General features: G+C 62.3%; 2 protein-coding genes across 15 annotated transcripts in view; one reads left to right on the top strand and one right to left on the bottom strand.

Annotated features, from left to right (window-relative positions):
• The window catches only part of MADD (MAP kinase activating death domain), a 37,835-nt gene extending 35,795 nt beyond the window's left edge, over positions 1-2,040 (top strand). For all 14 annotated transcript variants that reach the window (XM_023756624.1, XM_023756611.1, XM_023756622.1 and 11 more), the window contains 2 exons: positions 751-797; positions 1,117-2,040. In XM_023756624.1, the coding sequence (XP_023612392.1) occupies positions 751-774 (24 nt within the window). In that variant the 3' untranslated portion in view covers positions 775-797; positions 1,117-2,040. The remainder of the gene's footprint in view (positions 1-750; positions 798-1,116) is intronic.
• A 1,061-nt stretch (positions 2,041-3,101) lies between these two features.
• Positions 3,102-12,080, bottom strand: part of MYBPC3 (myosin binding protein C, cardiac) — a 29,906-nt gene continuing 20,927 nt past the window's right edge. The window contains exons 4-21 of the mRNA XM_023756532.1: positions 11,632-11,797; positions 10,839-10,945; positions 10,716-10,745; positions 9,539-9,678; positions 9,238-9,318; positions 8,604-8,763; positions 8,228-8,332; positions 7,954-8,142; positions 6,521-6,655; positions 6,172-6,339; positions 5,389-5,477; positions 5,036-5,231; positions 4,767-4,906; positions 4,393-4,552; positions 4,144-4,280; positions 3,733-3,912; positions 3,513-3,550; positions 3,102-3,392 (exon numbers count right to left, since the gene is read on the bottom strand). Of these exons, the coding sequence (XP_023612300.1) occupies positions 3,266-3,392; positions 3,513-3,550; positions 3,733-3,912; positions 4,144-4,280; positions 4,393-4,552; positions 4,767-4,906; positions 5,036-5,231; positions 5,389-5,477; positions 6,172-6,339; positions 6,521-6,655; positions 7,954-8,142; positions 8,228-8,332; positions 8,604-8,763; positions 9,238-9,318; positions 9,539-9,678; positions 10,716-10,745; positions 10,839-10,945; positions 11,632-11,797 (2,348 nt within the window). The 3' untranslated portion in view covers positions 3,102-3,265. The remainder of the gene's footprint in view (positions 3,393-3,512; positions 3,551-3,732; positions 3,913-4,143; positions 4,281-4,392; positions 4,553-4,766; positions 4,907-5,035; positions 5,232-5,388; positions 5,478-6,171; positions 6,340-6,520; positions 6,656-7,953; positions 8,143-8,227; positions 8,333-8,603; positions 8,764-9,237; positions 9,319-9,538; positions 9,679-10,715; positions 10,746-10,838; positions 10,946-11,631; positions 11,798-12,080) is intronic.

Raw genomic sequence — 12,080 nt, 5'->3', positions numbered from 1 at the left:
GGGACGTCATGCCCGGCTTCTCCCAACTTCAGGGGCCATGATGATGGCTGCGCCTGTGCCTTACTCCTTCCCCTGGCCAAGCAGAACCCTGCATGGCTGTGGCAGGGGCGACTCCGAGTCTGGCATTTGGGGCTGTGGACGTGTGTACCTTGCCTGATGCCTCCCGTCACCTCCCTCCCGGGTGCTGTGCTCGCCTGCCTCTCCTGCTCGGTGTGTCTGCTCCAGAGCCCTCTGACGCTCTCCCTCACACAGGCGGGCCTGGCCTCTCCTGCCACTCAGGAAAGGAAACGTACACGTCTGGTGGGTTTAGTGTCAACACGCCTCATCCAGCCGCAGGACGCTCTGTGTCGGGGCTGGGAGTACAGGGGACTGTGCGTAACAGGACCCGAGTTTCGGCTGGTGACAGGGATGCAGCTCTCTTCTCCCAGCCCGACTGGGGGTCCTTCACCCTCCTGTGCTTCTCAGGGGCCCTGGACAGCAGCGGGGGCCAGGCTGGTGAAAGATTAACCCGCTGCCGTGCTGGGGCTCCCAGAGAAGTGGGTAGAGTCACAGCCACCAGCAAGGAGCCATGCAGACCTCAGGGCAGTGTCTGGGGACGTGTCCTCTCCTCCTGCAGGGGCTGGACAGACGCTGCAGCCCTAGGAGCGGCCCGGAGGGAAGGGCCCTGTGCCGGGCGCCGCCGCCTGGGGGAGCTCGGCACTACTCTTAGTTTTGAACTTTCTGTTTTGTTTCTTGCCCGTCCGGTTTTAGTTCCTGAAATTAAAGAAGTGGTGAGCCACAAGTACAAGACACCCATGGTGAGTGTGCCATCAACCCTGACGGGCCAGTCTGCACAGGGCTTCGGACAGAAGGGGGGCTCTGCGAGCACAGGGTGAGGGGTGATAGGAGTGATCTGAGAGGCGAATTTGGTCCGGATGCCAGAGGTTCAGCTGAGGCTGACACAGGTCTTCAGCCCTGGGGGAGAGACGCACATTGATCCCCTCTCCCACCGGCTGGTTCTGAGGCCTGGCTGAGGCCCGAGCCCAGGGCGAGGCGCGCGTTTCCCGCGTGGCAGAGCTCCGTGTGAAGAGGTGAGGTCTCAGGGGTATTGATCCGCCTGGTTTTCTCCCCGTCTAGGCCCACGAGATCTGCTACTCGGTGTTGTGTCTCTTCTCGTATGTGGCTGCGGTCCGCAGCAGTGAGGACGACCTCCGAACCCCACCCCGGCCCGTCTCCAGCTGATGGAGGGTGACGGCTGCCCCAGCCCAGGGGCGCCCTGGCCTCTTGCCTCTTGCTGTTCCCCAGTGCACGATGCTGCTAAGACCAGACGCTGATGACGCGCGTTCTCTGCAAGCCCCTCGCGTGGCTTAGGTGGTTCCCAGTTATGTGTCTGTTGGTGTGTCTTAGTGTGTTCATCACAGGGCTGAGCTAGTCTCTTCCGCCTTCTCCCTCTTCACTCCCAGAAGACCAGCCTACTGTTCCCTCAGGGCTCGGTGTGTGTGTGTGTGTGTGTGTGTGTGTGTGTGTGTGTGTGTGTCTGTTGGGCCAGTGGCTTCTAAGAACTCTTTGGCACAGGCCAGTGTGAGTCCATGCCTGCATGCCCTTGAGACATTTGTGCTGTGGCTCCGTGTCCTTGGCATTGTGACCTCCCAGCGCAGGACTCTGGCTCTTGTCCTCTGTGATCCAGCACAGCCGGGCGTCTGGAACAGCCCCCTCTGGGGAGTGAGGGAAGCTTGAGGCTTCCTGAGAGGGGTGGGCGGCGAGAGGAGGGAGAGGCCCGGGGCAGCAGAGTGAGTGGCAACCTCCCTGCTTCCTGACGCATTTCCTAAGCTGGCAGCTACCGCCCGCCCGCCCGTGGGCCACACACAGTCTTGCTGCTGTCACCATGGCCTCCACCACTCAGCGGAGCAGCTCTTCCCCTGGGGTCTGCCTGGCCTTAGGCAGAGGAGAGCAGACTGGTTGGGGCCTGGAGACTCCCAGGAACCGGAAGGGGTGGGCAAAGGCCAAGTTCGGTGTACACACCCGTGTCTGCAGGCAGCGTCTCCTGGCACCGGGTGCCAGGGAGTGGGCAAGAGATGACTGTACATATTTATTTCAGCTCCACATTATTTATAGAAAATGTACATACGTGTGAATGTGAAATAAATGTCCTTAACTCTCCGTGGGCTCCTGGCACTAAATGATGCTTCCTCTCACCTGGGCCTGAGGAAGGCTGGTCTGAGGAAGGCTGGCCTAGACTCTACAAAGGCACCTCTGGTCTGAAGGGAGCGGGGAGATGAGATCACGCCCATCTGAGCTCTGGCGCTGAAGCCCAGCCTCCCACCTGCGGGCCCTCCCTGGGCTCCCTGGGCTCCCTGGGCTCCCTGTGTCCTGTTGGGGCCCACAGAGGGCTGCTGTGCTCGGAATTGGCCACTAGAGGGGGCAGCCCAACTGGCTGACACCTGAGCAGAGATGAACTTGGCCGTGAAGGAAAAACCCGCACAGGGTCCCAGCTCTGGGTGCTCCTTCCAGGTGTGATCCCTAGTGCTGTCCCTCAGCCAGGACCTGGAGCTGCACACAGACACTGGGATGGGGCAGGAGTGTCGGGTTGGGTGGGACTCGGAGCAGGGAGTTGTTTTCTCTGCCATGGGAAACCTCCTCACACTCCCTGGCAGGAAGGACCCTCTACACCACACTGTCAGGGCGCCTCTGAGACCTGCTGGCTTCCTCCTTCCAAAGGGAAACGGATGGTCAGGTGTGGGCTCCCCGCCGTGGGATCCAGGTGTGCGTAGGCCATGGGCTTGTTGCCCACCGAGACCCCACAGCAGCCCCCAGGCCTTATGGGCACAGAACTGGCTGCTGTGACCGTGGCCACCAGAGCGAAGACAGTACTGAGCACGTGCGAGCAGGCAGGAGCCTGGTGTGCTGGCTCTGTGTTAAGGCACGTTCTCTATCACTGATCCGCCGTTTCCTCCTTTGAAGACCGTGCAGTGGGGGAAGACAGCTTCCTCCCAGGACTCATGTTTTCCGAGTTTAGGGCTCCGCTCTGGGCCTCATTTAACCGTCTGCCTTCAGTTTGCTCTGAAGACCAACTAAGTCTCCCTGTGCCTGTGTGAAACCCGTGGGACAGGACGAGCCAGGTCTGTGCTGCACTGATCTTTATTGCCCGTACCCCCCGGGAGAGCGTGGCAGGCCAGAAAGACGTCCGCAGCCATCATTTCCCGAGCTCACTCGCTCTTCGCCCCCACGATCTGAGAGCTTCAGCGGGAGCTGAAGGGTCAGTCTGCACAGTCCCCACGCCTGCTCGTCACCACTCTGCAGCCTGTGATGCTCCAGCCGGCCCGGTCACACCGCGCACACGTGTCCAGCAGCGGGAGGAGGCTTGTCCAGCTCCCCTCAGGCTCCTGGCACACAGCTGGCATCCGGTGGCACCTCTGACACAGATTCCCTTGTGAGTGAGCTGGACTAAGCCACCTGCACCCCATTTCCGATGGCTGTGGCCCTGCACCAAGGGCCCAGGCTGATTTGGGCCCGGGGCGGTTCCGAGCACATACCTGGCCGTCCCCGAGGAGGCAGCCTGGTCACTGAGGCACTGCAGAGGAGAAGGAGGCCGTGCTGTGGGCTGCACCTTCCGGCACCACGCGTCCTCCCAGAGGCTGGGAGCAGCGGGCGTGGCGACCACTGCTCCTCTAGGCAGAGCAGCTGGGGCCGGGATGGCCGTCCCAGCCAGCGCCCCGCCCGCTCTTCCACCCAGGCGGGCTCCTCACCTCGCACCTCCAGGCGGCACTCACACTGCGCCTCGCCCTGCAGGTTGGTGGCCCTGCAGACGTAGACACCCCCGTCGTAGGGGCAGGGCTTTCTGATCTCCAGGGTCAGCACGCCCTGCTTGCTGAACATGCGGAAGCGGGCGTCTCCTCCCAGGTCCAGGCCGTTCTTGAGCCAGGAGATCTTGGGCTGTAAATCGGACAGTGGGAAGGAGGGGGACTCAGGTGGAGAGGGCCTGGCAGGAATGGAGGGGGATCGGCGTTTGTGTTTCTACTCCGGGGGCTCCCACTGGAGTCCCAAACTACGCCCAAGGCTGGGAACGGAGAGCCGATGGGGAGCGCCAGGCCCCGCTCAGGGAGAGGCGGAGAGAAGGGGACAGCTCGAGGCCGGAGCTCTGCCGCCGGGGCCTGAGGTCCCTACCTTGGGGCTGCCTCGGACGGCACAGCAGAGAGTAGCATTGTAGCCGGCGATGACCGAGCGGTTCACCAGGGGGTGGGTGAAGCTTGGGGCCTCGGAGAAGTCCATGGCCTTGTAGTCGGGCGGCTCATATGTGATGCCTGGCGGTGACGGGGTTTGGTACCAAGAGGGCCGCACCCAGCCAGGCTCCCTCCCTGTGCCCACTGGCTGCCTGCCCCAGCGCCCCCGGGGGTGGGAGTGAGGGCCCAGCACCTGGTCTGGGGATGAAGACGGGCTCCTTGGTGGTGGCGGCTTTGTCACTGGGCCCCACCATGTTGTGGCTGAAGACCCGGAAGTAGTAGCCGTTGCCGATGATGAGCTCGGACACCACACAGTGGGTGCGGCGGTAATGCTCCAGGACCGTGAACCACTCCTGCGGTGCGGAGAAGGGGTCCCTGGGGCTGGGGGCTGGGGCAGGCCCTGCTTCCTACCAGGGGCCTCTCAGTACCCCTGGTGTCCGCACCCCAGCTGTGCAGGGAACCAGGTCACGGAGGGTGAGAGGCGGCCCATTCTCAGGGCAGGGGAGCGCAGCTGAGACCTGGGCCTGCCAGGCCCCAGGAGGGGTGCACGTGGGGGGGCAGGCTCACCATGGTCTTCTTGTCTGCTTTCTGCACCGTGTACCCCGAGATCTCGGTGTTGCCATCGTCTTGGGGTGGCTTCCACTCCAGAGCCACATTGAAGCCCCACGCCTCTGTCACCCGAATGTCCTGGGGAGGACTTGGCTTGTCTGCAGGAGACAGACCCAGTGGAACCCCACACCCTGCTCCAGGGCCTGTCACCCCGCCACCCGGGGCCTGGCAGCCCAGCTCGGGGACTGGCAGCCAACGGGCTAGCGGGAGGCCCCAGGGCCACGCACCAACGATCTGCAGGACCAGCGTCGCCTTGTCCTCCATGTTCTCGATGCGCAGCGTCACCTGGTAGGTGCCAGAGTGGGCGCGGCGAGCGGCCCGGATGAAGAGGATGGTGTCCGTGGGGCTGTTGCGGATGCTCACCTCCTCGCCCGCCAATGGCTGCCCCTCTTTGGTCCAGGTCACCTGAGGCCGGGGCTTGCCCTGTGGGGAGGGACAGCTCACCCCCAAGCCTGGCTCTCCCTGAGAGCCGGCCACCCCCAGCCCATGTGCCCGGGTGGGGTCTCAGGTGAGCCCCGAGGCACATCTGTCTGCGAGGCATGAGCAACACACAACAGGACAGAGAAGGGGCCAGCCCTACCTGGAAAGGAATGAGGAGGTTCACGGGCTCCCCGACCCTCCTCTGGATGGTCTGGCGTAGGTGCCTGGGCAGCTGGAGCCGTGGCCGCTCTGTGGGTGTGGAGTGGGCAGCTCAGTGAGAGCCACTCCCGGCCCAAGGCCTGGGGGGTGCCACAGCTCCATTCTCTCTTGAGGCAGGGCGCAGAGAGCTGCAGCTAAAAAAGCGCTGCTCCCTAGGCGTCCCCTCCTTCAGCTCCCCCTAACCCAGCCCCAAAGGGTTCACAAAGTTCCTGCTTCCCCCTGAGCCTCACCACACCGCTCAGGAGGCAGGGATCAGAGAGGGTGTGCAACTTGTTTGAGGTCACACAGGCCAGGGTGCAAATCTAGGCTCTTGGACCCTATTACCACCCAGTTTGCTGTCTCTTTCCACCCTGAGAACCAGTCCTTACACACGGTTGATCCTTTGTTAGGAAGGGAGGCCCAGATGGGTCAGCTTGACCCCAGGTGGCATCACTGCTCAGTCCTGAGCACAAGGACAAGATCTACCTGCGGGAGCCGAGACGGGGCAGAGGATGCGTAGAGACCTGCGCTTTCCCTGCCCCAGATGGGGGCTGACAGGGGAAACCAAGAGGACACTTTCCGCCCAGGTTTGCCCTGGGCCCGGGGCCTGGATGAAGGCTCCTGCCCCTCCAGTCCCTGCCCAGCAGGCAGCTCCTCCCCGAGGAGGGCCCGTCTGACCATCCCCACCTCCAGGGGCCCCAGGCCAGGTGTCAGTGGCAGGTTCTGTGACCAAAGGGGCACTCACGCAGGATCTCCTGCACCGTCACGGGCTCCTTGGTGGTGGCGGGGGCTCCAGGTCCGGCCACATTGTGTGCCCGCACCCGGAAGAGCAGCCGGGCCCCCGTGGGCAGGTCCTTCACCAGCATCGAGGTGCGCTCCGTCAGCCCCTGCAGGGCCGCCACCCACTCGGAGCCTGGGGGGGGGGGGGCGCAAAACCAGGGCAGTGTCAGCATCGACACCACCCTGCTGCCCGCCTCTGGGGGCTGTCCGGGGCTGCCGCTGCAGGGAGGGCCCCGCGGGTGGCAGGTGCCCGGCAGGGGGCTGTTCAGAGAAGGGCACAGGCTGCGGGCCCAGGCTGGGCGGGCGACACTCACCGCCCTCCTGGCAGTACTCCACACTGTAGCCATCCAGGCCTCCGGCTCCCTCGCGCTCCGGGGGCCTCCACTTGAGGGACACGGTGGTGTCGGAGATGTCCTCCACCGCCAGGTGGGTGGGCTCGCTGGGGGGGCCTGGGCAGAGGAAGGCAGAGCGGGGCCTGAGTCACCCGGGGCTTCCCCTTCGGCTGGCTTTCAAGCACTTTAAGAAACATTTCAGCTCCGTTAAAAGGCGTGTTGTTAGCCCTAACCGGTTTGGCTCAGTGGATAGAGCGTCGGCCTACGGACTCAAGGGTCCCAGGTTCGATTCCGGTCAAGGGCATGTACCTTGGTTGCGGGCACATCCCCAGTAGGGGGTGTACAGGAGGCAGCTAATCGATGTTTCTCTCTCATCGATGTTTCTATCTCTCTATCCCTCTCCCTTCCTCTCTGTAAAAAATCAATAAAATATATCTTTTAAAAAAAAGGCGTGTCGCTAGATAAGCTTAAAAACAAACAGGTACAAAAGAGCTCTAAGCAGGAAAAGGCACCCAAGACCTCAGAGAGCTTAGAAGGAGCCACTTCTGTCCGACAGCGAGAGTGCGGGGAGCTCGCCTGCAACACGGGCGTCTCCTCCCTGCGATGCGTGAGCTGACTCAGAGCCGAGCAAGCGGCAAGTCAGTCCTAACGAAGGAGGCCTGGACCCCTCTCCCCACAGGCACCCCCTTCCTGCCATCTCCCCAAGCTCGGCCCTCCCCCTGGGCTGGAGGGGCTGCCTCCCCTGCCTCAGACAGCTGCCCCCAAAGGTTCACACATCCCGGTAGGGACAGGGTTCCTGGAGAGCCTGCCACACCTTCCGTGTCTGCGCTACCCTTTCCGGCCCCCCGTTGTGCAGACGAGGGAACTGAGGCTCAGGCGGGCCTCCTGGGACGATGGAGCCGGCTCGGCAAACTCGATGTCCGACTCCTGGTCCAGGGCCCTTCCCACAGACAGACGTGCCTCGGGCCTCAGACACCCACTGCCCTCCCCTTGTTTCACCCGTGACAACCCTTGTTGGAGGGAGCAGAGGACAGGGGGCAGTTGCTGTTATTGAGCACCTGCTGTAGACCAGATGCTCTGCCGGCACTAACTCCTGTCGCCCTGACAACAGTTCTGTGAAGTCGGTGTCCTTACCCCCTTCTACCGAGGTGAAAGGTGAGCCTCGCGAAGATGAGACAAGGCTTAGGGTGGTGTGAGTCCCCGCTCCGGCCCCACCAGCTGGGGGACCTTGAGCAAGTCGCTTAACTTTTCGGAGCCTCACTCGTTTCAGCTGTGAGATGAGCGATTGCCCCCGATCTCAGATGACAGACCAGGGATGTGAATGCCCAGTGTGGTGGCCGCCCACACAGAGCAGCTGCTATCGAGCCCCTTGGCCGGGGACGGCATGAGGGCAGCGCCCGGCGGGGCAGGCTCACCAACGGGCATGAAGGGCTGGGAGGCAGGGCTGGGCCTGGACATGCCGATGGCGTTGACCGCGTAGACGCGCATCTCGTACACCACGCCCTCGATCATGCGCCGCGCCTCGTGCTGCAGGTCCCGCAGCAGGTCGAAGTTCAGCCGCATCCACCGGTAGCTCTTCTTCTTCTTGCGCTCCAGGATGTAGCCTGCCGAAGGGAAGCGGGGGCTGTGGTCGGGGGCCCAGGCACCCCCACCCCTGCCCTCGGGTCGGCCCTGGTGCCCTCCACTCACCCAGGATCGGCTGCCCGCCGTCGTAGGCGGGCGGCTCCCACTGCACCGTGCAGGAGTCCTCGCCCACGTTGCTGATCTTGGGGGCCGCAGGGGGATCCGGCACATCTGGGGGAGTTGGGGACCCACATCAGCCCTGCCCGGGCCCAGGGTCAATGTTGCTCATCCCCTTACCCCCCAACCACCCCAGAGCCAGAGCAACCCTCTGGAAGGCAGTTCTGGTCATGTTGCCGGCCTCGGACCACCCTTCATGGCTCCCGCTGCCCATGTTCACCCGTGTCCCCGTCCCCGTCCTCCCCAGGGACCTGCGAGCCCGACCTGCCACGTGTGCTCAGTGACTCAGTGAGTCGGTGGGTGGGCCCTCCCCGGCCGGCCTCACCGATGACCTTGACTGTCAGGTTGACCTGGTCCTCGCCCACGGGGTTCTTCACGGTGACGGTGTAGACACCCTCGTCTTCCTTCTCTGCCCCCTCGACGGTGAAGATGCTGCGGTCCTTGGTGGTCTCCACTCGGACCCGGCCCTCGGTCTCACACAGCAGCTGGGGAGGGGGACGTGGGCGGGGAGGGGCCACGTTGGACTCCAGAAGCTTATGCAGCCTCTGGGATGGCCAACAGCCCCGAGATGGGAAAGGAGCTCAGCACAGGGTCTGGGGGAGGCACAGCCTGAGTGGAGCCTGCGCCACGGGCAAGGGGTCGGGGCTCTTGCTTTGCCGGGGAACTCTAGGAAACCCCGTGTCCTCTCTGTGCCTCCGTTTCCTTGTCCGCTGAACGGGAATAACATGACCTCGCAGAGCCACTGTGAGGGTCCCTGCATGGCTGCTGGCAGAGGACCAGCAGCAGGAGGGCTTCCCGCGATGTGGAGGGTGAAACGTGGACAGACGTGTGTGGTGTGTGCGTGGAGACCCTGCCTGGGGCAGGAGCACCCTGACCAGATGTGGCACCTTCTTGGAGGCCTTGCCCAAGGGTGGGTACCGTGTGCAAACAAGCCCGGTCCTCCCTCCAGCCTCACTCACCTTCTTTTCAAACACCCACTCGTCACTGGCACCTGCATCCCCTGGGGCATCAGGCGCCGGCCCAGCTGGGACCTTTTTCCCCTGGGAACAGAGCAGAAGGGAAGGAGGGGGAAGGTGGCTGAGGCAGCCCCTGTTTCTCCTTTGCCCGCCTCCTCTGCTGCCCATCACCTAGCCAGCTGCATCTCGACACTCCCGGCCAGGGGCCACCGGAGGGCATGCACATGGGGGGAGCAGGTCCCGGCGCTCACTGGTCCCAAACACCCATTTCACAGATGGGAAGTGGAGGAGGGACCCACGACACCTGTGTCATGGTCTTCTGCCAGATCACAGTGGGAGCAGGGTCCCCGGAGATAGGGACGTCCAGGCGCAGCTTGTTCCCGGCCACAACCACGATGGTGTCCGGCTTGCGGCCAGGGCAGTCCAGGTGGATCTTGGGGGGCTCTGGGGTGGGGACACACACAGGTCAGAGACAGAGGGGACACCCGGAGGAGCACGTGTCCCTGCTGTTTTATTGCTGAGGCGTAATTCACACACAATGAGATGCCGAGATCTGAGCATACAGCTTGCAGAGTTTTGACAAATGTACACACTGGTGTAAGCACCACCCAATCAAGATCTAGAATATTCTATCACTCCAGGAAGTTCCGGGGAAGTTGTATTATCAGGATGCCTCCTGCAGCATTTCTTAAACTGTGCTGGGGGGCGGGGGGTGGAGGGGCAGGGACATCAATGTACTGCCAGAAAAACAAACAAACAGTTTAAGAAACCCTGGATTAAACAAAATTAAGCACATTTCTTAACTATGTAAGAGGGGGCATGGGGGCAGGTGTTCAGTATTCCCCAAAGTTACTTTACCACGGAACCCCTCTGAACGGAGTATCTTATATGAAGTGAACCCCATTTGGAAGGTACTACTCTAGAGCAGGGGCCCTCAAACTTTTTAAACAGGGGGCCAGTTCACTGTCCCTCAGACCGTTGGAGGGCCGGACTATAGTTTTTAAAAAAACTATGAACAAATTCCTATGCACACTGCACATATCTTATTTTGAAGTAAAAAAACAAATGTTTTCGGCGGGCCGCATGTGGCCTGCGGGCCGTAGTTTGAGGACTCCTGCTCTAGAGCACGCCTCAGCCTGGACTATTCTCCTGGTTAAAGTTTTATCTGAAAGTAGGAGAGACTCTTCTAAAAGCAGGAAAAGAAATAGTGAAACCTCACATCTGTGCTGCCATTTGATGGCTCACACACCATCTCCTCCCATCTTTCCCACCACCCTATGGAGGAGACAATATTAGGGTCCCCATTTTAGAGATGAGGAAACTGAGGCTGAGAATTATCGTTGGCCCATAGTCCTGAGCGGCAGAGCTGGGCTGGGTCTCAAGGTCCCTCTCCCAGATCTCTGTTCCTCTCTGTGAGTGGAGGGGAGACGTGGCGGGGGTGGGGGTGTGAGGAGGGCGCACACAGGGGCCCTGAGACTCACCCTGCCTGGGCACGAAGTCAATCTTGACCTCTGCAAGAGAAGGAAGAGGAGCTGGCACCAGGGCAAAGGCAGGGCCCAGCGACAGGGCCCCCCTGCCCCGCCCCCCCCTGGGGCGCAGCTCACCCATGAAGTGGAGCTTGGCGGACAGATTGCAGGCGAAGCCCTCAGGCACGAAGCTGTAGTCAGCCTCGTCCGCAGGCGTGACGTCATCGATGGTCAGTTTGTGGACCCTGCAGGGCAGCAGTGGCTCAGAGGGTCCCACTGGGCCACACACCCCTGGCCTCCCCGGACACCCCAGCCAGAGCTCCAGGGGGCCCTGGCCCCTCCTAGCTCACTGGGGTTCTGGTGTTTTAAGTGCTTTCTTTCTTTGTTTTTGACTTTTCCAGCGCCTCTCGTGTAGGCAGGGTAGAAGTGTCCCCTTGGCTGGGCCCTTGGGGACTGGACAGAGGCTGGTCTCATTAATCTCCATGACCTTGGGCCCAGCACGGGCCGGCCCAGATGCTCGGGGCATGAGTAAGAGAGTGGGAGAGAGTGAGGGCCCCCCGCCAGGCCTGGCCTCCCCGTGGCTCCTGCCCGTCACCACTGGGGAGGGGCTGGGCCCAGGGCGAAGCCCCTCTACCTCTCCCTGCTTCTCTCCGGCTCTGAGGGACTCCTCTGTGCTTCTGTCTCCCCACAGCTTCCTGTCTCTGTCTTTTCGTGTCTGCCTGTCTGCGTGTCTGTCTCTTTTTGTCCATCTCTGTCCACTTCTGTCTGTCTCCGTCTCTATCTCTTTCTCTGTCCCTCTGTCTGTTTCTTCCTGTCTCTGTGTGTCTCTCTGTCATCTCTGTCTCTCAGTCTGTCTCTGTCTCCCGGTGTGTCCGTCTGTCTCTCTGTCGTCTCTGTCCCAGCCTGTGCTGCCCATGGCCCGCACACTCACCGCCCGATGTGGGACACCTTTATCCGGCTGTCGGGCACCAGCTCCTTCCCGTTCTTCAGCCACACGCCCCGCACGTTCTCGTCCGACACCTCGCACTTGAACACGGCCTGGTCCTTGGCGCCCACCGTCAGGTCGGCGATGCTCTGATACACCTCCAGCTTCTTCTCTAGGGGGCAGGGCAGAGCCGGTGAGCCGGGGCGGGCGTGTGCGGGTGTGGACGGGAATCCCGTGGAGAGCACGTGGGCGTGTGAAAGCACGCGTGTGCGTGTGTGAGATGCGTGTGTGCACGTGAAGGGACCTCAAGTGTGTGTGCGTGGCACTAGCCAGGCCCACCGGACCCTCCCACTGCCCGCTGAGGTGGCAACCTCGGCCTCCCCCTTCCACAGGTGAGGAAGGTGAAGCCGGGGTGTCAAAGTGATTCCTGTCCTGGGCTGTGGGCCCGTGTGCTC

This window comes from Myotis lucifugus, unplaced genomic scaffold (assembly GCF_000147115.1).
Source record: "Myotis lucifugus unplaced genomic scaffold, Myoluc2.0 scaffold_97, whole genome shotgun sequence".
Lineage (NCBI taxonomy): Eukaryota > Metazoa > Chordata > Mammalia > Chiroptera > Vespertilionidae > Myotis > Myotis lucifugus.
Note: the sequence above shows the minus strand (reverse complement) of the source record. Positions and strands in the feature narration are given on the sequence as shown.